This window comes from Panthera onca, chromosome F1, assembly GCF_046562875.1.
Source record: "Panthera onca isolate mPanOnc1 chromosome F1, mPanOnc1 haplotype 2, whole genome shotgun sequence".
Taxonomy (NCBI): domain Eukaryota; kingdom Metazoa; phylum Chordata; class Mammalia; order Carnivora; family Felidae; genus Panthera; species Panthera onca.
This window is the reverse complement of record NC_138355.1, coordinates 71,450,986-71,475,733: the sequence shown is the minus strand read 5'-3', so window position 1 is coordinate 71,475,733 and position 24,748 is coordinate 71,450,986. Positions and strand designations below refer to the sequence as shown.

The 24,748-nt window shown below is 40.5% G+C and overlaps 1 protein-coding gene across 5 annotated transcripts in view; it reads right to left on the bottom strand.

The window, feature by feature from the left end:
- The window catches only part of NUP210L (nucleoporin 210 like), an 87,923-nt gene that overhangs the window by 53,316 nt on the left and 9,859 nt on the right, over positions 1-24,748 (bottom strand). For 3 of the 5 annotated variants that reach the window (XM_060644820.3, XM_060644824.3, XM_060644823.3), the window contains exons 3-12: positions 24,071-24,220; positions 22,618-22,711; positions 21,897-22,047; positions 20,822-20,954; positions 19,554-19,712; positions 18,137-18,205; positions 17,129-17,235; positions 16,371-16,511; positions 1,585-1,722; positions 730-885 (exon numbers count right to left, since the gene is read on the bottom strand). In XM_060644820.3, the coding sequence (XP_060500803.3) occupies positions 730-885; positions 1,585-1,722; positions 16,371-16,511; positions 17,129-17,235; positions 18,137-18,205; positions 19,554-19,712; positions 20,822-20,954; positions 21,897-22,047; positions 22,618-22,711; positions 24,071-24,220 (1,298 nt within the window). The remainder of the gene's footprint in view (positions 1-729; positions 886-1,584; positions 1,723-16,370; positions 16,512-17,128; positions 17,236-18,136; positions 18,206-19,553; positions 19,713-20,821; positions 20,955-21,896; positions 22,048-22,617; positions 22,712-24,070; positions 24,221-24,748) is intronic. The other 2 variants (XM_060644821.3, XM_078440962.2) reach the window with 2 other exon arrangements.

Sequence of the window (24,748 nt, the reverse complement as noted above, 5' to 3'; positions counted from 1 at the left end):
AAGTCTTTCAGGGGACAACACACGTTAACATATATCAAAAGTGGAGGAAAAACAAGAATGCGATTATATAGTAAAAAGAAGTTTTTAATCAAGACAAGCAATATGAGACTAAAAATAAAGTTATTACGAAGGTCATGTGATAATAACAAAGTACAGTAACAAAAATAGATAACTAATTATTGAATATATTCCAAGCATTGAAAAAACCTTACCTCATTTAATTCTGACAATAACCCACTGAAGTAGATACTATCATTATCTCCACTTGAGAGATAAGGAAACAAGAATACCCATTCAGTAACTGGCTGTGAAGTGAAGCAGGATTCAACCAAGGTCCAGAAATATTTAAGGAATATGTACTTTCAGATTGAATTTGAGCCTCATTTTCAAATACCCAATTTGGAGTAGAAAGATTTTTAAACATGTTCTGTACTTGGGGCGCCTGGGTGGCTTAGTCGGTTAAGCATCTGACTTCAGTTCATGTCATGATCCCATGGTTCGTGGGTTCGAGCCTGGACCTTGCTTCGGATTCTGCGTCTCCCTCTCTCTCTCTGCCCCTCCTCTGCTTGTGCTCGCTCTCTCTCTCTCTCTCAAAAATAACTAAACATTAAAAAAAAAAAAAAACAACCATGTTCTGTACTTAAATTTATTATTTTTATTTGTTCTGTACTTAAATTTAGCCAGCAGTGTCTCAGGGGTGATAATAAGGATCTTTGGAGAGTTATTTACCTTAATTTCTCCATATCGAAAGGGATTTTGTACATCTCGGGCCAAAACAGTACTGTTCCCCCTGACCTGGCCTGCAGTCACTACTCCTTTGGTGGTCACCACAGCCACTGTTTCATTAGAAGAGGTCCAAGTGAAGTTGCCACTGCCACCCTCTACCTGTGAAAAAATAACAACCCTATTTATATTTAACTGCCAATGGAGGAAAATGAAATTTAAGCAAAGAAGTAAAACCCAGTGAAATAAAGTTTAAGAAATAATAAAACTATATAACAAATCATTTCTGGGGGCGCCTATGTGGCTCAGTCGGTTAAGCATCTGACTTCAGCTCAGGTCATGATCTTGTGGTTCGTGAATTTGAGCCCCGCATCAGGGTCTGTGCTCACAGCTCAGAGACTGCAGCCTGCTGCAGATTCTGTGTCTCCCTCTCTCTCTGCCCCTCCCCTGCTCATTTTCTCTCTCTCTCAAAAATAAATAAACATCAAAAGAAAAAAAAAGAATTATTTCTGGACATGCTAAGAAGATATGATGCTATAGGAAAGTAGGCACTTGGGTAGGGAAATACCAAAGGGAGCTTATGTAATGGCACTATCACAAAATGTCAAAAAGGGCACAAGGGAGCTTGACAAAACTTTACAAAAGTCACAAGTAATGAATATGTGGAAGAGAGACCGAAAGTACAGCATGTCTTATCAAGATGATAGTATTCAACAACAACTTGGTTGTCACCAGAAACTGGGTTATGTTACTAGGATTAGGGGGAAAATTTTTAAACATTAACCAAATTTCAATAAATTAAGCTATCAGAGAAACTGAATTATCTCTTTGTAAATTTTTTCGTATTATAGAACACCATACCTGTACTTTATAACGATATAATATTCCCATAGGATGATGAGGAAATGCCAGAAAGTTGGGTGTAAGCTTGATAGGGAAATAAATCTTCACTTCTTGCTGATGTACAACTGGAAATTTTATAAGCTGAATATTTTTATTCTATAGGGAAAAGGGTGCAAAACAGATTTTATAAGGACTTTTTTACAATCCACATTCATTTATTTGCAAAACATCAGCAAAATGGTGTGCTAATGAATTATGCAACCAGTTTCTTTCTATAAAAGAAGTAAATAAATATTCCTATTCACTGAAGAACCACAGCTTCTATACTCCAATAATAACGAAAGGGCTTTTATCAGAGTTAAAATAAGTATCACCATCTGGGAAAATTGTTAAAATTTCCTGACATAACAAAGTTTTATCAACATAAGAAGAGATACCATAGTTTCAGAAAGAAAGACCCTTGAACAACCATCAGTTAAATATGTAAACTATGAAGACAAAGGGATATGCCAAGCTACTCAGAATAAAAGGAACATTAAAGGTGCTAGGGGTAAGACAGTCCTTTCATTGGGGCGCCTGGGTGGCTTGGTGGGTTAAGCGTCCGACTTTGGCTCAGGTCATGATCTCACGGTCCGTGAGTTCGAGTCCCACGTCGGGCTCTGTGCTGACAGCTCAGAGCCTGGAGCCTGTTTCAGATTCTGTGTCTCCCTCTCTCTCTGCTCCTCCCCTGTTCATGCTCTGTCTCTCTTTGTCTCAAAAATAAATAAACGTTAAAAAAAAAATTAAAAAAAAAAAAGACAGTCCTTTCATCATTAAAGAAACAGCAAGATTGGGGGGGAATGTATAGAGATAAAACAACTGCCCCCACTCAACTATCTTGGCATTTTCCCTACAAAGGTAAAAATCAATCAATTTTTTTTATCTATCTGGTTTTTAAAGAAGCCCAGAAATATGAAATATTTATTATTTTGTTTTTTGCAATGTTTACTTATTTTTAGGACAGAGGGAGACAGTGTGTGATGCAGGGGAGGGGCACAGACAGAGAGAGACACAGAATCTGAAGCAGGTTCCAGGTTCTGAGCTGTCAGCACAGAGACCGACATGGGGCTCAAACCCATGAGCTGTGAAATCATGACCTGAGCCAAAGTCGGATGCTTAACCGAGCCACCCAGTCACCCCTGAAATATTTATTAACATTCTCACTTCTGTGATAATGGCCCTGAATTTTCTCCTCAGTCTTTAAAGTAGCTGGATCATAAACTGAAAATAAGTCTTTCAGTTTAAGAGAACATCATTCTGCTATAAGATATGGGTGTTCTGGGGGCTAGGGAAGATAGTGGCAGACCCCAACCTAGGAGGACCCTAGGCTCACCTCGTCCCATGAATATACCCAGAATATATTCCCATGAATATAACTACCAGATCCTCCTAAATACCCCCCAAAACCGACCTGAAGACTACCAGATCAAACTCCATAACTAGGGGTGGAAAAGAAGCCATGCTGAAGAAAATAGGAAGACATGGTTTGGGAGGGAAACAGATTGTGGCCACTGTGGTGGGGAGGGAGCCGCAGTAAGTCACGGAGAAGGGTGAGAGACAGACTAGCGTACAGGGGAGTACAGGGAGACAATGATTCCCCATAGCAACTGGCTGGGAAAGCAGAAGGTGAGAGGGGCTGAATTTCGAGTACTTGCAACCTGGGGCTTAAGGCCTGGAGTTTTAAAGGTCGATGGGCATGGGAGGGGAGAGTGTTGGGAGCTGGGGGGAGGGGGCATCGAGCAGCTCCTGGACAGAAAGCAGAGCAAACAGCTTGCAGACACACAGCATGGAAAAAGAGATCTGAAGAGCATCTGGGACACACAGTGGGGAGGTTATCTGCTCTTCTCCAACTGCATCCCAGAGAGGCGGCATTCACAGAGAGACCCTTCCAGAAACAAAGGCACTAGCAGGCACCGTTTCCCTCCCCTGCCTCTCAGGGTAAGTACAGGGCACCTGTGGGAACCAGTGCAGTGCCCACACTCGCTACCTAACTTGCTTACACCAAGCCCCGCCCCCCCCCCCCCCCCCCCCCCCCGCACTCCAGAGGAACCACCGCTGCCACTTACGCTCGCCCCACTCCCAGCACAGCAAGCTCCCAACCCCAGAAGAGCGGTCCGAACTCCTGCCCACACCACATCTTTCAACCCAGGAGTTTTGCAAGGCCTGGGTTCTGGCGGTGGCGGCAACAGGTTTCATCTCATAAGCAGACCAGAGCACATCGACTTAAAAGCTGCCACGTTCAGGCCAGGGACCAAACACTGCCCACAACAGGCACAGAGAGCCTCTGCAGACGACTGGCTTGGAAGGTAAAGCAGCCAGGACACGACAGCAGAGTACATGCAGGCAGCACACACTGGAGATACTCCCGGAAGCGCCAGGCCCTGGGCAACAGGGGACACTATGAAGCAGGGCACTACAGGACCTCTTTTTCATAAGGCCATTACCTTCAACAGCAGGAGATGTAGCTGACTTTCTTAGTACACAGAAACAGGCACAGAGACTTCGACCAAATGAGAAGACAGAGGAATCTGTCCAGTGAAAGAACAGGACAAGACCACAGTCAGAGATCTAAGTGAAACAGATAGAAGGAACAAGCCTGATGGAGAATTTAAAGTCATGATCATAGGGGCGCCTGGGTAGCTCAATTGGTTAAGCGTCCGACTTCGGCTCGGGTCAGGATCTCATGGTTGGTGAGTTCAAGTACTGTATCAGACTCTGTGCTGATAGCTCAGAGCCTGAAGCCTGCTTTGGATTCAGTCTCCCTCTTTCTCTCTGCCCCTTCCCTGCTTGCACTCCATCTCTCTCTCTCTCTCAAAAATAAACATACATACATACATACATACATACATACATACATAAAAATAAAGTAATGACCATAAAGATACTCGCTGGACTTGAGAAAAGAGTGGAGGACACCAGTGAGACCATTAACACAGAGATAAGGAATAACATAGCAGAGATAAAGGACTCAATAAGTAAAATGAGAAGCATGCTTGATGGAATGAACAGCAGGCTGGAGGAAGCAGAGGAACGAATCGGTGACCTAGAAGACAGAGTCATGGAAACCAACGAAGCTGAACAAACGGGAGAAAAAAAAGAATTACGTAAAACAAGAAGAGACTTAGGGAACTCAGTAACTCCATCAAACGTAAAAACATTTGTATTATAGGAATCTCAGAAGAAGAAGAAAGAGAAAAGGGGCCAGAGAATTCCTTTGAAGAAATAATAGCTGAAAACTTCCCTCATCTGGGGAAGGAAACAGATATCCAGATCGAGGAGGCACAGAGAACCTCCAACAAAAGCAGATCCACACCAAGACATATTGTAATTAAAATGGCAGAATAGAGTGGTAAGGAAAAAATCTTAGGGGAGCCTGGGTAGCTCAGGCAGTTAAGGGTCTGACTCTTGATTTCGGCTCAGGTCATGATCCCATGGTTGACAAGATCAGGCCCCATGTCTGACTCTGTGCTGACAGCACAGAGCAGACTTGAGATTTTTTTTTTTCTCTCTCTCTCTCTACCCCTTCCCTACTTTCACACACTCTATCTGTCTCAAAATAAATAAACATTAAAAAAATTATTAAAGGGGCACCTGGGTGGCTCAGCCAGTTGAGTGTCTGACTTTGGTTCAGGTCATGATCTCATGGTTTGTGGGTTTAAGCCCCATGTTGGGCTCTCTGCTGTCAGCCCAGAGCCTGCTTTGGATCCTCTGTTCTCCTCTCTCTCTCTGTTCCTCCCCACTCGTGCTCTTTTCCCTCTCTCTCTCTCTCTCTCTCTCTCTCAAAAACAAAAACATTAAAAAAAAGTATTAAAAAAAAGAAAAAATCTTAAAAGCAGCAAGACAAAAGAAGACAATTACATACAAGAGAAACCCATAAAGCTATCAATAGATTTTTCCCAAGCCAGAAGGGAGTAGCATGACCAATGTGCTACATGAGAAAAACCTGCAGCCAAGAATACTCTATCCAGCAAGACTCTCAGTCAGAATGGAAGCAGAGAGAGAGAGTTTCCCAGACAAGTAAAACCTAAAGAAGTTCATGACTACTAAACCAGCCCTACAAGAAACCTAAAGAGGACTCTATGAATAGAAAGGGAAGACCATTAGTGAGAGTATGTAAAGTAGAACATACAAAAGAAGTAAAAATGAATATTTCTGTAAAAACTCACTCAAGAAACTCACAAAATAAAAGGATCTAAAATATGACAACATATACATAAACATGGGGAGGAGAAGAGAAAGAATGGGTTCAAAGTTAAACAGCCATCAGCTTAATATTGACTGCTTTATGCAGAAGAGGTTATATACAAACCTAATGGCAACCACAAATCGAAACCACTAATAAATAAGCAAAGAATACAAGGAAAGAAATCCAAATACATCACTAAAGAAAACCAGCATATGATGAAAGAGGGAAAGACAAGGATCAGAGAAAATCTTCAGAAACAACCAGAAAACAAGTAACCAAATGGCAATAAATACATAACTACCAATAATGACTTGGAAAGTAAATGCACTAAATGCTCCAATCAAAAGACACAGAATGGATAAAACAACAACAACAAAGACCCAGTTATATGCTTCCTACAAGAGACCCATTTTGTTTATTTAAGATTTTATTTTAAGTAATCTCTACATCCAATGTGGGGCTTGAACCTACAACCCCAAGATCAAGAGTCGCATGTTCTATTGACTGAGCCAGCCAGGATCCCAACAAGGGACTCGTTCTAGACCTAAAGACACCTGCAGACTGAAAGTGAAGGGACAGATAAATATTTATCATGCAAATGGGTGTCAAAAGAAAGCTGAAGTAACAATACAGACTTTAAAACAAAGACCATAACAAGAGGCAAAGATGAGCACTTTGCAATAATAAAAGGGACAATCCAACAAGAAAATATAGCAATTGTAAATATTTATGCATCCAACATGAGAGAACCCAAACACATAAAACAATTAATAAAAAACATAAAGGAACTAATTGACTATTATCAAATGCAATACAATATACAATGATATTACAATTACTATACAATAACATTACGGGCCTTTAACACACCACTCACATCAATGGACAGGTCATCAAAACAGAAAATCAACAAGGAAACAATGGCTTTGAATGACACACTGGGCCAAATGTATTTAACAGATATATTCAGAGCGTTCTATCCCAAAACAGCAGAATATACATCCTTTTACAGTGTATGTGGAACATTCTCCAGAACAGATCACACATATTAGGCCACAAAACAAGCATCAACAAGTTCAAAAAGACTGAAGTCATATGCATCTTTTCTGACTTCAATGCTATGAAACCAGAAGTCAACCACAAGAAAAAATCTGGAAAGACCACAAATATGTGAAGGTTAAATAGACAATGAATGGGTCAACCATTAAATAAAAGAAATAAAAAAGTACACAAAAACAAATGAAAATAAACCACAATGGTTTGAAACCTTTAGGATGTAAGAGTGGTTCTAAGTTTATAGAAATACAGGCGTACCTCAAGAAGCAAGAAAAATCTCAAATAAACAATCTAATCTTACACTTAAAGGAACTAGAAAAAGAACAAACAAAACCTAAAACCAGCAAAAGGAAGGAAATAATAAAGATTAGAGCAAAAATAAATGATATAGAAACTGAAAAACAAGAGAACAGACCAATGAAACCAGGAGCTGATTCTTTGGGGGAAAAAATTGATAAACCTCTAGTCAGACTTATCCAAAAGAAAAGTGGAAGGACCCAAATAAATAAAATCACAAATGAAAGAGAAGAAATAACAACCAAAACCACAGAGATACAATTATAAGAGAATATTATGAATAACTAGATGACAACAAATTGGACAACCAAGAAGAAATGGATTAAATCCTAGAAACATATAACCTACCAAAACTAAAACAGGAAGAAATAGGAACATTGCACACACTGATTACCAACAATGAAACTGAATCAGTAATCAAAAAACTGCCAACAAACAAAAGTCCAGGGCCAGATGGATTCAGAGGTGAATTCTACCAAAAATTTAAAGAAGAATTAATACCTATTCTTCTGGGGGTGCCTCAGTGGCTTAGTTAAGTGTCTGACTCTTGGCTTTGGCTCAGGTCATGATTTCACAGTTTGTGAGTTCGAGCCCCACACCAGGCTCTGTGCTGGCAGTGCAAAGCCTGCTTGGGATTCTCTCCCTCTCCTTCTCTATCTGCCCCTCCCCATTCGTTCTCCCTCTCCCTCTCTTAGATAAACATTAAAAAAATTTTTTTAAAAACCTATTCTTCTGAAACTATTCCAAAAAATAGAAAAGAAAGTAACAGGAGCACCTGGATCACTCACTCATTTAAGCGTCAGACTCTTGATTTTGGCTCAGATCATGACGTCACAGTTCAGGACTTCAAGCCCCAAGTTGGTCTCCGCATTGACAACATGGAGTCTGCCTGGGATTCTCAGTCTCCCTTTCTGTCTGCCCCTCCCCTACTTGTGTGCTCTTTCTCTCTCTCTCTCTAAATATAAATAAACTTAAAAAATTAATTACTGAAATTCACAATAGAAAAAGAAATTACAGAATCATCTTTTTTTTTAACATTTACTTTTGAGAGATAGAGACAGAGTGTGAGCAGGGGAGGGGCAGAGAGAGAGGGAGACACAGAATCCGAAGCAGGATCCAGGCTCCGAGCTGTCAGCACACAGCCCGATGCGGGGCTCGAACTCACAGACCCAGAGATCATGACCTGCAAAGCTGGACGCTTAATTGACTAAGCCACCCAGGTGCCCCAAAATTACGGAATCATCTTAACGTTTGCAGGAAATATACACTGAAATATAACATTCATTCATCTAGGATATGGGAACTTAGGAATAAAAGGAAATTTCAGTAATTTGAAAGGGCATACCTTTAAAAAAATTTTTTTAATGTTTATTTATGTTTGAGAGAGAGAGAGAGACAGAGTGTGAGCAGAGGAGGGGCAGAGAGAGAAGGAGACACAGAATCTGAAGCAGGCTCTAGGCTCTGAGCTGTCAGCACAGAGCCCCATGTGGGGCTTGAACCCATGAACCGTGAGATCATGTCCTGAAGTTGGACACTTAACTGACTGAGCCCCCCAGGCACCCCTGAAAGGGCATATTGTTTAAAGAAACTAAACATCACACTTAACAGAGAAAAAGCTTTCCTTTGAGATCAGAAACATTATTACCATTTCTGTTTGGCATTGTACTGGAGATTGTGAATAAGGCAAGAAAAAAAAGTAAAAGGCATTACGATTGGAAAAAGTGGGTATTGGATTAGGACAGGAAAGAAACAAATCTGTCAATTACAGATGATATGATATAAAATATAAGTGATTCTATAGATAAATTATTAGAATTATTGGGGTACCTGGGTGGCTCAGTTGGTTAAGTGTCTTAACTCTTGGTTTTGGCTCAAGTCATGATCTCAAAGTTTTGTGGGTTCAAGCCCTGTGTCAGGCTCTGTGCTGAGAGCACAGAGCCTACTTGGGATTCTCTCTCTCCTTGTCTGCTCCTCCCCTGTTCCCTCTCTCTCTCTCAAAATAAATAACTTAAAAATAAAAAGGGTTCAGAGCCACTTTATTTATTATAGCCAAATACTAGGGGGAAAAAAATGTCCTTCAATAGCTGAATGGTTAAAAAACTCTAGTGTATCAATACAATGGAATATAACTCAGCAGTTTTTAAATTATATATTGATGCATGTTAACAATTTAGATAAATATTAAGGGCATTATGTTTAGTACATTCAGTTTTTCATCCATCCCCACAATCAATTTTAGAACATTTTCATTACACCAAAACCAAACCCTACACCTTAGCTGTCACTCTCCAAGCCCTCCACTCCCTCCCCCAGCCCTAGATGACCGCTTCCTCTCCTAGCCCTAGCTGACCACTCCCTCCCCCAGCCTTAGGTGACCACTCCCCTCTCCCAGCCCTAGGTGACTGCTCCCTCCCCCAGTCCTAGGTGACCACTGCTTCCCCCAGTCCTGGGTGACCACTCCCTCTCCCATCCCTAGCTGACCACTCCCTCCCCCAGTCCTAGGTGACCGTATTTACTGCTTTCTGTCTATGGATTTGCCTGTTTTTGACATTTCACATAAATGCAATCATGCAACATGTGGCCTGTGTCTGGCTTTTTCACTCAGCATAATGTTTTCAAGAATTACCCATGCTGTAGCATATATCAGTACTTGTTTTCTATTGCCAAATACTCCATTGTATGGAATATGGATGCACCATAATTTATTATCTACTCCTCAGCTGATGAACATTTGGGTTGTGTCCACTTTCTACTATAAATAATGCTATGAACATTCATGCACAAGCTTTTGAGTCAAAATGTTTTCATGTTTCTTGCATATATACATAAGAGCAGAATGGCTGGGTAACACAGTAGTTCTATATTTTGTCTGTTGATAACTGCCAGGTGTTTTCCAAAGCAGCAACACCGTTTACTCACTTACACACATTCCCCCCAAGAGTGTGTAAGGGTTCAAATTTCTCTACATGCTTATCAATACTTATCATTGTCTGTCCTTTTTATTTTCAGCCAGTGGGTGTCAAGTGGTATCTCATTATGATTTTGATTTGAATTTTCCTAATGACTAATTATGTTGAACATGTTTTTATATGTTTATTGGCCATCTGTACATCTTGTCCTATGTACTATTTCTATAACTTCCTGTAAATCTATAATTCCAAAATAAACAGTTTAAGAAAGTTATTAATGATAACTTTTCCTCCAAAATGGTTAAGTGCTCCAATATATTCAATGAAGACTCTCCGATTTCGGACCATATATAATCCACATTTTAATCCCAACCCAAAAAAGATGAATTACTATCTCTTGACTAGGTATTAAGGAAACTAGGAAAACCCAAGAACTGTCTCTAGCCTCACCAAATTAAGAGTATAGTAGGTGTCAGGGTGCCTGGGTGGCTCAGTTGGTTAAGCATCTGGCCTCAGCTCAAGTCGTGATCTCACAGTTCGTGAGTTCGAGCCCCACGTCAGGCTCTGTGCTGGCTCAGAGCCTGGAGCCTGCTTCAGATTCTGTGTCTCCCTCTCTCTCTGACCCTCCCCTGCTTGTGCTCTCTCTCTCTCAAAAATAAACATTAAAAAAAATTTTTTTTAGTGAAGCTTTATTTAAAAAAAAAAAAAAAAAGTACAGTAGGTGTCAATTACAATTTCCACACCAAATCTGAACTTGATGAACAGCATAATTAGGCAAAAATATCAAAATAAAACCAATTTTTAAAAGAGTAAGGGTGTGGGGCGCCTGGGTGAGTCAGTCGGTTAGGCATCTGACTTCGGCTCAAGTCATGATCTCTCGGTTCACAAATTTGAGCCCGCGTCAGGCTCTGTGCTGACAGCTCAGAGCCTGGAGCCTACTTCAGATTCTGTGTCTCCCTCTCTCTACCCCTCCCCTACTTGCACTCTGCCTCTCTCGCTCTCTCTCTCTCTCAAAAATAAACATTAAAAAATAAATAAAAATAAAGAGGTGATGGTGAGAGCTCATTTTAAAACGTATTATTTTTTAAAAAGCAGGATCTTTGGGGGGCGCCTGGGTGGCGCAGTCGGTTAAGCGTCCGACTTCAGCCAGGTCACGATCTCGCGGTCCGTGAGTTCGAGCCCCGCGTCAGGCTCTGGGCTGATGGCTCGGAGCCTGGAGCCTGTTTCCGATTCTGTGTCTCCCTCTCTCTCTGCCCCTCCCCCGTTCATGCTCTGTCTCTCTCTGTCCCAAAAATAAAAATAAAAAAACGTTGAAAAAAAAAAAATTAAAAAAGCAGGATCTTTGGGATTGAAGAATGATTCTAGAATAGTGTCAAATTGCCAGAAATGCCATACAGTGTACAAAAAAAAAAATCACTGTGTATTAAATATTATTGAAAAAACTGAGGGGGTGCCTAGCTGGCTCAGTTGGTACAGTATGTCACGTTGTTTTTATTAAAAAAATTTTTTTAATGTTTATTTATTTTTGAGAGAGAGAGAGCATGAGCAGGTGAGGGGCAAAGAGAGAGGGAGACACAGAATCTGAAGCAGGCTCCAGGAGCTGTCAGCACCCACGAACTGTGAGATCATGACCTGAACGAAGTCAGGCACTTAACTGACTGAGCCACCCAGGTGCCCCAGGGTATGTCACTCTTGATATCTCAGGGTCATGAATTCAAGCTCTATGTTGGGTGTAGAGATTACTTAAAAAAAATTCTTTTAATATTGAAAACAAAAGAGGGGCACCTGGGTGCCTCAGTCAGTTAAGTGTCCGACGTCAGCTCAAGTCATGATCTTATGGTTCCTGAGTTCGAGCCCTGCATTGGGCTCTGCACAGTGCAGAGACTGCTTGGAATTCTCTCTCTCTCCCTCTCTCTCTCTGCTCCTCCCCTACTTGCACTCTCTCTCAAAATAAATAAGTAAACTTAAAAAAAAACTGTTGAGTAAATATTGTTGAAAAAAATGGACATATTTTACTAATGAATGTAAACCTAAAATTGTTAGAAGTAACCCAAACACCACTTAACAAATACTTATTTCTGCCAACAACATGTTAGTCACTCTGTTAGATGTTAGGGCAACAGTTGTGAACAAAGTAGGCATAATCATTGCCCTCAAAGTTTATAATGTGATAAAAGGAGCAAATAATAACAGTAAAATATGATGAATATTATGACCTGGGAAGTTTGGGAGTTCTGAGAATATATATGAAAGGGGAAAACAGGCCTGAAGAAGTGATGTTTCACACTGAGTACACAAAGTTTTATAGACAAAAGAAACTATATTTGTTTATAACAATGAAAATAAACAAATGGAAAGGAAACTTAGAGGCAAAAAGGAAGAATGCATTTTCTAGAAACTGGAAGTTCAGTGTGGTTGATACATAATGGAGAGAGAGTGACAAGACCTGCAACTGGAAAAGTTGTCTTGGGCCAATCATTCAGGTAGAGTCACAAAATTAAATTCCCACAGCATTTTTTTTTAATGTTTATTTATTTTTGAGAGAGAGACAGAGCGCAAGCAAGGGAGGGGCAGAGAAAGAGGGAGACACAGAATCCGAAGCAGGCTCCAGGGTCCCAGCTGTCAGCACAGAGCCTGACATGGGGCTTGAACTCATGAACCATGAGATCATGGCGTGAGTGGAAGTCTGACACTTAACCAACTGAGCCCACGCAGGCACCCCTAGACAGGCCTATTAAGCTGAATATGAAATAATAGTGAATGGAGGGAAACAGCAGAATTAAAAGCATAGTCTAAATGGTGTAGTCTGTCCCAGTTAATCATTGTCAGATTCTTTTTTTCTGTTTGGAGAGAGTGCAAGTTGGAGAGGGGCAGAGGGAAGGGGACAGAGGATGCGAAGCAGGCTAACAGCAGAGAGCCCAACTCGGGGCCTGAACTCACAAACAGTGAAATTATGACCTGAGCCTAAGTCGGATGCTCAACCAACTGAGCCATCCGGATGCCCCTGTCAGATTTTCATATAACCTAGAGAAGCAGAAATCCTAGGTTTTATTTAAATTAAGGGGCACCTGGGTGCCTCAGTCAGTTAAGCATCCATCTCAGGCTCAGATCATGATCTCCTGGTCCATGAGTTCAAGCCCCATGGTCGGGGTCTGTGCTGACAGCTCAGAGCCTGGAGACTGCCTCAGATTCTGTGTCTCCCTCTCTGTCCCTCCCCAGCTCACACTCTGTCTCTCTTTCAAAAATAAACATTTTTTTTCTTTTTTTTTTTTTAATTTTTTTTTTAACGTTTATTTATTTTTGGGACAGAGAGAGACAGAGCATGAACGGGGGAGGGGCAGAGAGAGAGGAAGACACAGAATCAGAAGCAGGCTCCAGGCTCTGAGCCATCAGCCCAGAGCCCGACGCGGGGCTCGAACTCACGGGCCGTGAGATCATGACCTGAGCTGAAGTGAGACGCTTAACCGACTGAGCCACCCAGGCGCCCCTCAAAAATAAACATTTAAAAAAATTAAAGTAATAAAAAAAAGAAACCGTCAAACAAAAAGAATAAGTAAAAAATAAATAAAATTTCTCAATTAAAAAGAAGTTTTTGGGGCACCTCATTCAGTTGAGCAACTGATGCTCAGGTCATGATCCCAGGGTCATGGGATTCAGCCCCACATCTGCTCTGTGCTAAGCCTGGAGCCTGCTTAAGATTCTCTCTCTCTCTCCCTCTTCCCCCCTCCCATTCATGCTCTCTCGCTCTCTAAAATAAGTAGATAAATAAAAGGTCAAAAAAATAAATAAATGGAAAGTTTGCACGCCAAAATAAAAAGACCACAAACCAAGACATAGGCTAGAGATCACCCCCTTTGTGATCTCTGTCATGGAGGGCCCTATTAAAACCATATTAAGGAGTTTTAACTTTACCTTAAAACCAATGGGATGCCACCAAAGGAATTTAAACAGTAAACACACAATTTCTGTAGTTTTTAGAATATGGTTCCAGCTAGGGGTGATATCAGAGGTAGGAATACCCATTAAAAAACTGCTATACAGGGGTGCCTGGGTGGCTCAGTGGGTTAAGCGTCCGACTTTGGCTCAGCTCATGATCTCATGGCTTGTGAGTTCAAGCCCCACATCAGGCTCTCCGCTGTCAGCAAAGAGCCCACTTTAAGTCCTCTTACTCCTCCTCTCTCTGCCCCTCCTCCACTTGCACACGTGCTCAAGCATGCTCTCAAAAATAAACATTTTTTAAAAAGTTAAGAAAAGGGGTGCCTGGGTGGCTCAGTTGGTTGAGTGTCCGACTTCAGCTCAGGTCATGATCTCGTGGTCCATGAGTTCGAGCCCCGCGTCGGGCTCTGTGCTGACAGCTCAGAGCCTGGAGCCTGTTTCAGATTCTGTGTCTCCCTCTCTCTGACCCTCCCCCATTCATGCTCTGTCTCTCTCTGTCTCAAAAATAAATAAACGTTAAAAAAAATTGTTAAAAAAATAAATAGAAAGTTAAGAAAGAAAAAAGAAACTGGGGTACTTGGGTGGCCCAGTGGGTTGAGCTCAGAGCCTGGAGCCTGCTTCGGATTCTCTGTCTCCCCCTCTCTCTCTGCCTCTCCCCTGCTCGTATTCTATCTCTCAAAAATAAATAAAACATTTAAAAAAATAAAAATTAGGGACGCCTGGGTGGCTCAGTCAGTTAGAGGTCCCACTTTGGCTCAGGTCATGATCTCACAGTTTGTGAGTTCGAGCCCTGCTTTGGGCTCTGTGCTGACAGCTCAGAGTCTGGAGCCTGCTTCCGATTCTGTGTCTCCCTCTCTCTCTGACCTTCCCTGGCTCACACTCTGTCTCTCTCTTTCTCAAAAATAAATAAACATTAAAAAAAAAAACGTGAGGGGCTCCTGGCTACCTCAGTTGGTAGAGCATTCAACTCTTGATCTTGGGGTCATGATTTCAAGCCCTAGAGATTGCAAAAGGAAGGAAGAAAGAAGGAAAGAAGGAAGGAAGAAAATTGCTATGAGGGGCGCCTGGGTGGCGCAGTCGGTTAAGCGTCCGACTTCAGCCAGGTCACGATCTCGCAGTCCGTGAGTTCGAGCCCCGCGTCAGGCTCTGGGCTGATGGCTCAGAGCCTGGAGCCTGTTTCCGATTCTGTGTCTCCCTCTCTCTCTGCCCCTCCCCCGTTCATGCTCTGTCTCTCTCTGTCCCAAAAATAAATAAAAAACGTTAAAAAAAAAATTAAAAAAAAAAAAAAAAAAAAAGAATGCTTATAAAAAAAAAAAAAAAAAAAGAAAATTGCTATGAAGGTCTAGGTGAAAATCACCATGGGAATAGTAAAAAATGGGTTGGGAGACATTCACAAGAATTGACATGGCATTCAACAGTGTACTGAATGTAGCAGGTGAGGGGGAAGGAAGAGTCAAGGGCCACTCGGGATCTGTCTTAAATAACCAGATGAAAGGATCTGTGAAGAACAAATAGGTTTGGGAGATGGAGATAAATTTGGCAGGCTGTTAAAAATCAGAAACTTAAAAATCAGAAATCTGGCATTATGTCATATAAAAATTAACCAAAAGAAAAAATGTACAAAGAAATTCAGTTATGGCATTTATAAGAATAAGAAATGGAAACAATGCAAAAAGTTCAAGGTTGGTGGCATGGTCAAATACACTGACGTATTAATCCTTTGGATTTTCGGAATAGAAAGTACTCTATGTGGATCTGACAACACAAAGAAATGTGCACATGAATATGTATTTTATTTTATTTTTATTTTTTATTTTATTTTAAGCAAACTTCACGCCCAGTACAGAGCCCAGCTGAGATCATGAGTTGGATGCTTAACTGAATGAGCCATTCAGGTACGCCCAAATAATTTTTTAAAGGAACCTCAAATGGTGAATGTATACACAATGACCAGAAATGCAAATATGAGCAATAACAAAAACTGCAACAGGAAATCTGTACAGGTATAAACTACCAAGTATACGGTTTATCGTCTTCTTTTTCATTTTTATTGAAAGATACAGGTGGAATATGCCACGTATCTGCTTGCAAATCAACAAGTCATCCAACCCTCATCAGGGTTCTCAGGATTTAAAGATTATCCTTTAAATTCCCACCTGGTAGGGGCGGCTGGGTGGCTCAGGAGGTTAAGCATCTAACTCTTGATTTTGGCTCAGCTCATGATCTCACGGTTCATGAGTTCGAGCCCCACGTCCAGCTCTAGGCTGAGAGTGTGAAGTCTACTTAGGATTCTCTCTCTCCCTCTCTGTCCCTCCCCTGCTCTCGCTCTCAAAAAATAAACTAATAAAAAATTTTTGAATTAAATAAAAATAAATTCCTACCTGGTAAATGATGGAAGTCAGGGATGCATTTATCAGCACGACACCACTTTTCAGGGCTTTTACCACATGATAAGATCCATTCACCGTAGTGAGCTGCTCTTCAAAGTACTCCTGTAGGAACTGGAACATAATCCTGAGATTCTGAAAATTAGCCCAACAGCAATACGAAACTGGAGATGTTTTTTCACTAACTCCATCTTAACCCCAAAGCATTAAAAAAAGGTGTGGATATGCATTCTAGGGATAAATAAAAATAATACCTTTGCTCTGATCATGGAAAGTATCTCGTCATAGAAAGTCGGAAAGATATAATTTTAAAATACTAATTTTTGAAAGATTCATTAATGGCAAGTGATCAGAAATAGAAAGAGTCAAACTTTATGCAAATTTGGGTATAATTTTTGCCATTCCATACGTTGACAGTTTTCAGGGAAAACAAAAGGGCGCTGAAACATGAGTGCCGCACTGCTGTCTGTGGCGCCACTGATCCTCGCCCCATGTCGCTGGGGGTGACCAACTCTAAGGGAGTCGGTGAATGAGACCCTCTCCACCTCTTTTCTAGAATTATCACTGAACTATATATTTTACTGCTGGTTTAGGATTTCTCAAGGACAGAACTATTTAATGACAACCATAAAGTAGTAACTTTAAAAGTAAAATCTGGAAGCAAAAGAAAAAAACCCTTCGTAGCCAGAAAGATGGCCCACTCAAGAAGTCATCCACAAGAGGGGCTAGAAAAATACAAAAAAGACACTCACATCTGAAATATAGACCTTCGTGCTGCTTTTATCAAACACTTCCACTGTAATGACATACACCTGTCCCACCTCTAGACTCCACCGGTCTCCAGGTTGGACTGTGAAATCTGTACACAAATCGAGAAACAAAGGTATCAGAAGAGGCCAACATTTTTCTACAATGAGTTAAAAAATACAAACTTATACAAATGATTCAATGTCCAAAATTTGCTAACAGATGGACATGGTTTCCAAGGTTGACCTTTTGGTTCCCTCCATCAAGTTGTATAATAATTTGGAGTTCTAAAGATCCTGGCTTCACTTAGTTCAACTCAGGTATAAAGAAACACTCTCACTTATATCTGTATACCAAACAAACCACAATTTTGCTCATTCCTAATGTGTCAGGCAAGATTTCAGCTTCTTTACGTAATATTAGATTCATATGACCTAAGGACATTAGTATTCTTCTTTCCTGTTTCAGATTCTGTGTCTCCTTCTCTCTCTGCCCCTCCCCCCTTCATGCTCTGTCTCTCTCTGTCCCAAAAATAAATAAACGTCAAAAAAAATTTTTTTAAAAAAATAATAAAGTCTCTTTTCCTAACCCAATATTGTATCACATGCATCTTCCTATTTTTTCACCATCTGTTTCAAGATGCTTCACTCTTGCAGATAGCATGTAACCATCATAACAGTGTGAGAAAACATGTCAAAAGAAGTCTAAATTCGAAGGTTAAAGAGGTACTCTAAGGGTGCCAGGGTGGCTCAGTTGGTTGAGCATCCGACTCTTGATTTTGGCTCACGTCATGATCCCAGGGTTATGGGACCGAGCCCTGCATAGAGCTCCGCGCTGAGTGTGGAACCTGCTTGAGATTCTTTCTCTCCCCCTCTGCTCCTCCCACGCATGCACGTGCTCTCTCTCTCTCAAATAAAAATAATAATAATAAAAGCACTCTAGTTTCTAATGCACTCTTTCTAGTGAAATAGTTTAAGCTATTCATTTTTCTTAAAATTATTATCTAAAAATACCTAAAAATCCAGGCTCTACAACATATATGGTGCAATTTGGGAGTCCAGACACGGATCTCATATGGACATCTTAATTTCTTCTTAAGAAAATCATATGAACCAGAGTTGGGTGAAAAGACAGATGTGAACTACCAAAGAAAAAAATAAATGTACAAACAGAAACAAACAAAAATCCTATCTTTTATTATCTTTTGGAAAGCAGAAACTTAAATGTGTATACTTCTGAGAAAAGTCTGAGGGACGCAGTCATCACAGGAATCAAGTATTCTTGAATTTCAAATTTAAAGAAAATGGAATGATAGAAAAAAAAAAATCATGGTCCATGCTTTTAATATTCATTTAGCTGCCAGGGCGCCTGGGTGGCTCAGCTGGTTGAGCATCTGACTATTGATTTCAGCTCAGGTCATGATCTCCTGTTGTGGATTTAAGCCCCACTTTGGGCTCTGTGCTGACAGCACAGAGCCTGCTTGGGATTCTCTCTCTCCCCCTCTCTGTCCCTCCCCCACTCGTGCTTGCTCTCTCCCTCTCAAAATAAATATTTAAAAAATTAAAAAAGGGGCGCCTGGGTGGCTCAGTTGGTTGGGCGGCCGACTTCAGCTCGGGTCATGATCTCGCGGTCTGTGAGTTCGAGCCCCACGTCGGGCTCTGTGCTGACAGCTCAGAGCCTGGAGCCTGTTTCAGATTCTGTGTCTCCCTCTCTCTGACCCTCCCCCGTTCATGCTCTGTCTCTCTCTGTCTCAAAAATAAATAAACGTTAAAAAAAAAAATTAAAAAAGAATTACTCTCAACTCAATTTAACAAATATTAATTAAGCATCTACTGCAGAAAATACCATACCGTCTTTTCTCAATTATTCATGTGGAAATAGGAAAGAACAAATTAAGTAAAATTCACACAAGTTTCTTCAAGCTGTCTTCCTCCCATCTCCTAATTATAATTTAACTGAGGTTGCAAATTAAGTACTGAAATCAACAGATCCCAAGTTCCAACTATTCTTTTCTCTACCTACCCTTTGTTAGAAATTATGATGATAATAATTCATAGTTCTTTGTTAAAAATAAAACTATACAGGGGCGCCTGGGTGGCGCAGTCGGTTAAGCGTCCGACTTCAGCCAGGTCACGATCTCGCGGTCCGTGAGTTCGAGCCCCGCGTCGGGCTCTGGGCTGATGGCTCGGAGCCTGGAGCCTGTTTCCGATTCTGTGTCTCCCTCTCTCTCTGCCCCTCCCCCGTTCATGCTCTGTCTCTCTCTGTCCCAAAAATAAATAAAAAACGTTGGGAAAAAAAATTTAAAAAAAAAAATAAATAATAAATAAAACTATACAAAATAAGTATAATTTTACCAAATTACTTTATCAAGGAACATGTCTAGTATGCTCAGGGAAACATAGATCAGCAGCTAAAACTTGAAAAGGATACTTTTATGGACAAAGACAAGGTTAGTTTGGCCCAGTTGGACAGCAGTCACTGTGGCTGTCTTCTCATCCAGTAATGCCACCTTCCCGGAAAGAGACCCATTAAATGCAATTCTGTGGTCTTGCATTTCCAGCGTGTAGTGTTCTAAGGGGAACTCCACCTCTGTAAGACATGAAAAATACATACAACAGCATATTGTTGGATTAGAAGAGGAAAATCAGGAAGCAGGCCTAAATAAGAGTATGATCTGCTTCTAATTTCCTTCCCACTATGATGAATTTCAACATTTAGCCATTTTGGGGGAGAATACTACATGAGTTAACTGTTGACCTTGCTTGCATTCTTAAAAACCAGTGAACTGAAAGTAGCAGGGAGGATCCCCACTAAGTAAGGAAAGGACTAATGCTAATGGATCCAATGCACACTTTATAAACTGAATGGGACTTCTGGGATCATTAGAGTGTTGAGTTTTCAGTTAATGAGCTGAGCTTCTCAAGAAACAACTTTCGTGGGGTGCCTGGATGGCTCAGTCAGTTAAGCGTCTGACTTTGGCTCAGGTCAGGATCTCACGGTCTGTGAGTTCGAGCCCTACATCAGGCTCTGTGCTGACAGCTCAGAGCCTGGAACCTGCTTCAGATTCTGTGTCTTCCTCTCTCTCTGCTCCTCCCCCATTGACACTCTGTCTCTCTCCCTCTCAAAAATAAATAGACATTTTTTTAAATTAAAAAAAAAAAAAAACTTTTGCAAAAATCATTCAAGTCCCTCTGGTAAAGTTTCCTCACTTGCCCTATTAAAACTAGTAACAGGGGCGCCTGGGTGGCTCAGTTGGTTAAGCATCTGACTTCGCTCAGGTCATGATCTCACGGTTTGTGAGTTTGAGCCCCATGTCAGGCTCTCTGCTGACAGTGTGGAGCCTGCTTGGGATTCTCTCTCTCTCTCTCTCTCTCTCTCTCTCTCTCTCTGCCCTACCCTGCTTGTGCTCTTATTCTAAAAAAAAAAAAAAAAAAAAAAAAAAAAAAGAAACTTAAAAAAAAAAAAAAACTAGTACCAGAATTCAGAAGCCCATAGGCACTGATGCTAAGCATTAGCCTGTTCAAGATATGGGGACCATCTCTATCCAATATTATCTCAGGTATAGCACTTTAGGAATACTTTATCACAAAATCTAAAAACACAAAGTATGTGTATACATAAGGTGGAGCTGCTTCTCTTACTGTCAGCAGGAAGGATTTGGGAAATGTTAAGTCTTAGGAAAAGATAAATCACCTTACCTGTCATTCTTCCCTGCACCATTTTTGCAACTCGGTATTTAATATATGCTCCTACTAAGAGATAAATATCATGGGATGGTATAAGAAATATATTCTCCAAAACCAGCAGACGTATCAATGCTGCTGCCACGTTCTAAAAGAGGAAGGAAAAAAACAGGTTCCATAGGCAAAATCCTGAAGGTCATCTTCCTTGTTAAAAATTTACTTCTTACAAGTTTCTTTTAAAATATCTTATAGAGGGGCGCCAGGTGGCTCAGCTGCTTGAGCATCGGACTTTGGCTCAGGTCATGATCTCACAGTCCATGGGTTTGAGCCCTGCACTGGGCTCTGTACTGACAGCTCAGAGCCTGGCATCTGCTTCAGATTGGTGTCTCCCTCTCTCTCTGCCCCTCCCCTGCTTGTGTTCCATCTCTCTCTCTCTAAAATAAATAAACATTTTAAAAATAATAAAATATCTTACAGATATTTAAAAATTCTTTCCTGGGGTGCCTAGGTGGCTCAGTTGGTTAAGTGCCTGACTCTTGATTTTGGCTCAGGTCATGATCTCACGGTTTTTGAGTTCAAGCCCCACACTGGGCTCTACACTGACAGTGCGGAACCTGCTTGGGATTCTCTGTCTCCCTCTCTCTCTCTGTCCCTACCCCACTCACACACTTCTCAGAATAAATAAATAAACTTAAAAAAAATTTAAGAAAAAGAGACACCCAAATGACTGAGCAACTCAGGCACCCCTCAAATGACTTTTCAATTAAATGACCAATTACTGACCCAAATCATATCAGATTAGAGGGCTTCCGCTATAGATAAATATAAGAAACAATTGCTTTCGGGGTGCTTGGGTGGCTCAATCAGTTAAGTGTCCTACTCTTGATTTCAGCTCCGGTCATAATCTCACGGGTTCATGGGATTGGGCTCTTCACTGACAGTGTGGAGACAGTTTGGGATTCTCTCTGTATATACCCCTCTCCAGCTTATGCTCTCTCTCTCAAAAATAAATAAACGTTAAAAAAAACCCAAACAATTATATTCCACGGGCAAGGTTCTTTAATCTAAGTTTATGGCACAAACTTTTTACCTTGTAGAATGGTTCATAAATTCGAACTTTTACAACAGCAGCACCAGTTCTGATCCCAGACACCAAAATCATATCTCCTTGTTTCTCTTCTTTTTCCATCTCAGCTATATACACTGGGGGAGAGTATTCTGCTTCAGAGTATTTCAGAATCCTTAAGAGATAAAACAAAGTTTGTTTCTAGTGTAATCAAATAAGGAGTCATCTTCCAAAAGCCCCTAAGAGACTTTAAACAGTCTCTTCAAAGTCTATACAGTGTAAAAAAGTTTTAAATTGTGTTTTCCATAGGATTAGATAGAACAAAAGTATTTAATTTGCCTGTGGCTAACACTGTTGTGGGACTAACACCTGGGACTGTCTGAGAGCAATTTCTTAGCACTAAAGACAAAATTTCATACTATCATCCATTCACTCACTGTATTTCAGCATGTGCAGACAGCATGCTCAACAAAGCCGCCAGAAGATACACCTGGTTCAAACAATTATATAGTCCTGAGCTCACGAGTTCCTCTGCAGCGGTTCAAATTAAATGATCATAAAGTACCTATGCCCACACCATATGTCATTCTATCAAAGACATTTCCCCCTGGCAAATTTATCTGTTCCAAAAAAGCCCAGATGGCAGGATTATCAAAGTCCGTACAAGTGGTTGCTGCTCACTGTGCCACCCAAAGGCAAATGCCTCCTTCAAAGTCAGATGGTTTATGTTTGGTTTCAATGTTACCTAATTTTGCTAGACAATTCTTCTCTTGCTGATTCTTTATCCTGGGCAACGCTCCACTCAAACATCATCCCTGCCAAACTACTAAAAGTATTTCCTGTAGAGCAAGCCAAAAGCAGACAAGACAGAATCACATATTCAAAAATATTCAGGTATCTTTAACAAGAAAGAGAAATCTAACTTTAAAATTATTTTTAGGCCTCTTCCATTAACAAATAGAAGCACTATCAATAATGAATTAAAACACATATACCAGGAAGATCCCTACATGAACAAAAGTGCTGTTGCTACACAAATTTTCTGAATGTAGAAAGGACTCAAGTTGATCAACTTCTGGCTGACAAAAGTTATGCCACTTTTTCTGTTCCTTTCTACATAAAGGCCACCTTAAGGTCTACGTCAGGGTTGACAGGCATCCCCAACCCCCAGTCCCTCCAACATTTTATAAAAACTAGATTCCAAAATATTTATAATACATTCATTTTTCAGATTTAAAAAATTACTCTTACAAAAATGCATGGCAATAGGGGCACCGGGGTGGCTCAGTTGGTTAAGTGTCTGACCCTTGATTTCAGCTCAGATGATGATCTCAGAGTCCTGGGATCAAGCCCTGTGTCAGGCTCTGTGCTGAGAGCCCAGAACCTTCTTGGAATTCTTTCTCTCCTTCTCTTTCTGCCCCACCCCATTCATGCTCTCTGTCTCAAAATGAATAATTTTTTAAAAAGTGTGGCAATAAATTTAAATGTTTTAAATACCATATTATACATTAATATAGTATACTAGAAGCAATATAAAATCAGTTTCAAGAAAAATAAAATTATAAGACTTTTTCGTAGGTTTACACATAATTCCCGTAGCCTATAGAAAGTAGACTAATCAGGGGCGCCTGGGTGGCTCAGTCGGTTAAGCGTCCGACTTCAGCTCAGGTCACGATCTTGCAGTCCGTGAGTTCGAGCCCCGCGTCAGGCTCTGGGCTGATGGTTCAGAGCCTGGAGCCTGCTTCCGATTCTGTGTCTCCCTCTCTCTCTGCCCCTCCCCCGTTCATGCTCTGTCTCTCTCTGTCCCAAAAAATAATTAAACGTTAAAAAAAAAAATTAAAAAAAAAAAAAAAAAGAAAGTAGACTAATCAAAACAGAGCTAGTAATAAATTCCAAAAAAAAAAAGAAAAATTATATATTCTTAATGGCTGACCTAGGCACCACTAGCAGAAGCTCAGTGGCAGAATCTGGACTGTTAAAAAACTTCTGAGATAACCAATAATTAAATAAGCAGAAACATTTTATGAAAGTATGTAGCAAATACATTGAACCACACTCACGGGCATGAGCTTCACATAAAAAATAAATACGATTTCTAATCTCCTTTTATGTCTCAAGTTGCTTTTTTCCAAGTGCCAAACACGAGGAAGTATTACATTATTTTAGGTAATTTTCTTGACTCCTCTGAAGTCCTTTACCTTCCGCATCCAATGCCCTCACCATCAGTTCCAGTGGTGAATCATCTACATAGAGCTCCCGGGTTCGAGATATAATTTCAATGCTGTGAATCACATCAACCTTAACATCGCAGCGCAGTTCGTGGTCAGTCACTATGATGAACCCAAAAACTGAGAATTTAATTCAATAGGTCATGAACCCATTCAATGTCTCAAACACACAAAGGCTTATTCTATATTATAAAGAAGAAAGGCTATAACAGTTGCTTTCAACCTGTGGAAGAAAAGAACACAATGAAAAAATACAAAAGCCACTATTTATAAGAGACAATAGACCAACAGTAGTTCTCAAATACTGATCTATAATGATGTTTCCATTCAGTCATGGAAAAATGAAAAAGTACGAATTTTAACATAGTAATAAAATTACATGCATTCACTTTAAAGGAATATAGTTCAGTGGCACTTGGCTGGCCCGGTCATTGGAGCATGTGACTCTTGACCTTGGGGTTGTGAGTTTGAGCCCCATGTTGGGTGTAAGAAATTATTTAAAAATAAAATCTTTAAAAAAATAAAATATAAAATAAAATAAAGGAATATACTTTATTATTATATTCTATCTGAGCTCTGAAGTATTAAAATTTTTAATGAAATCATGGTAATAGATTTCTTTAATGTATTTATTTAGGAAAGTAAAAG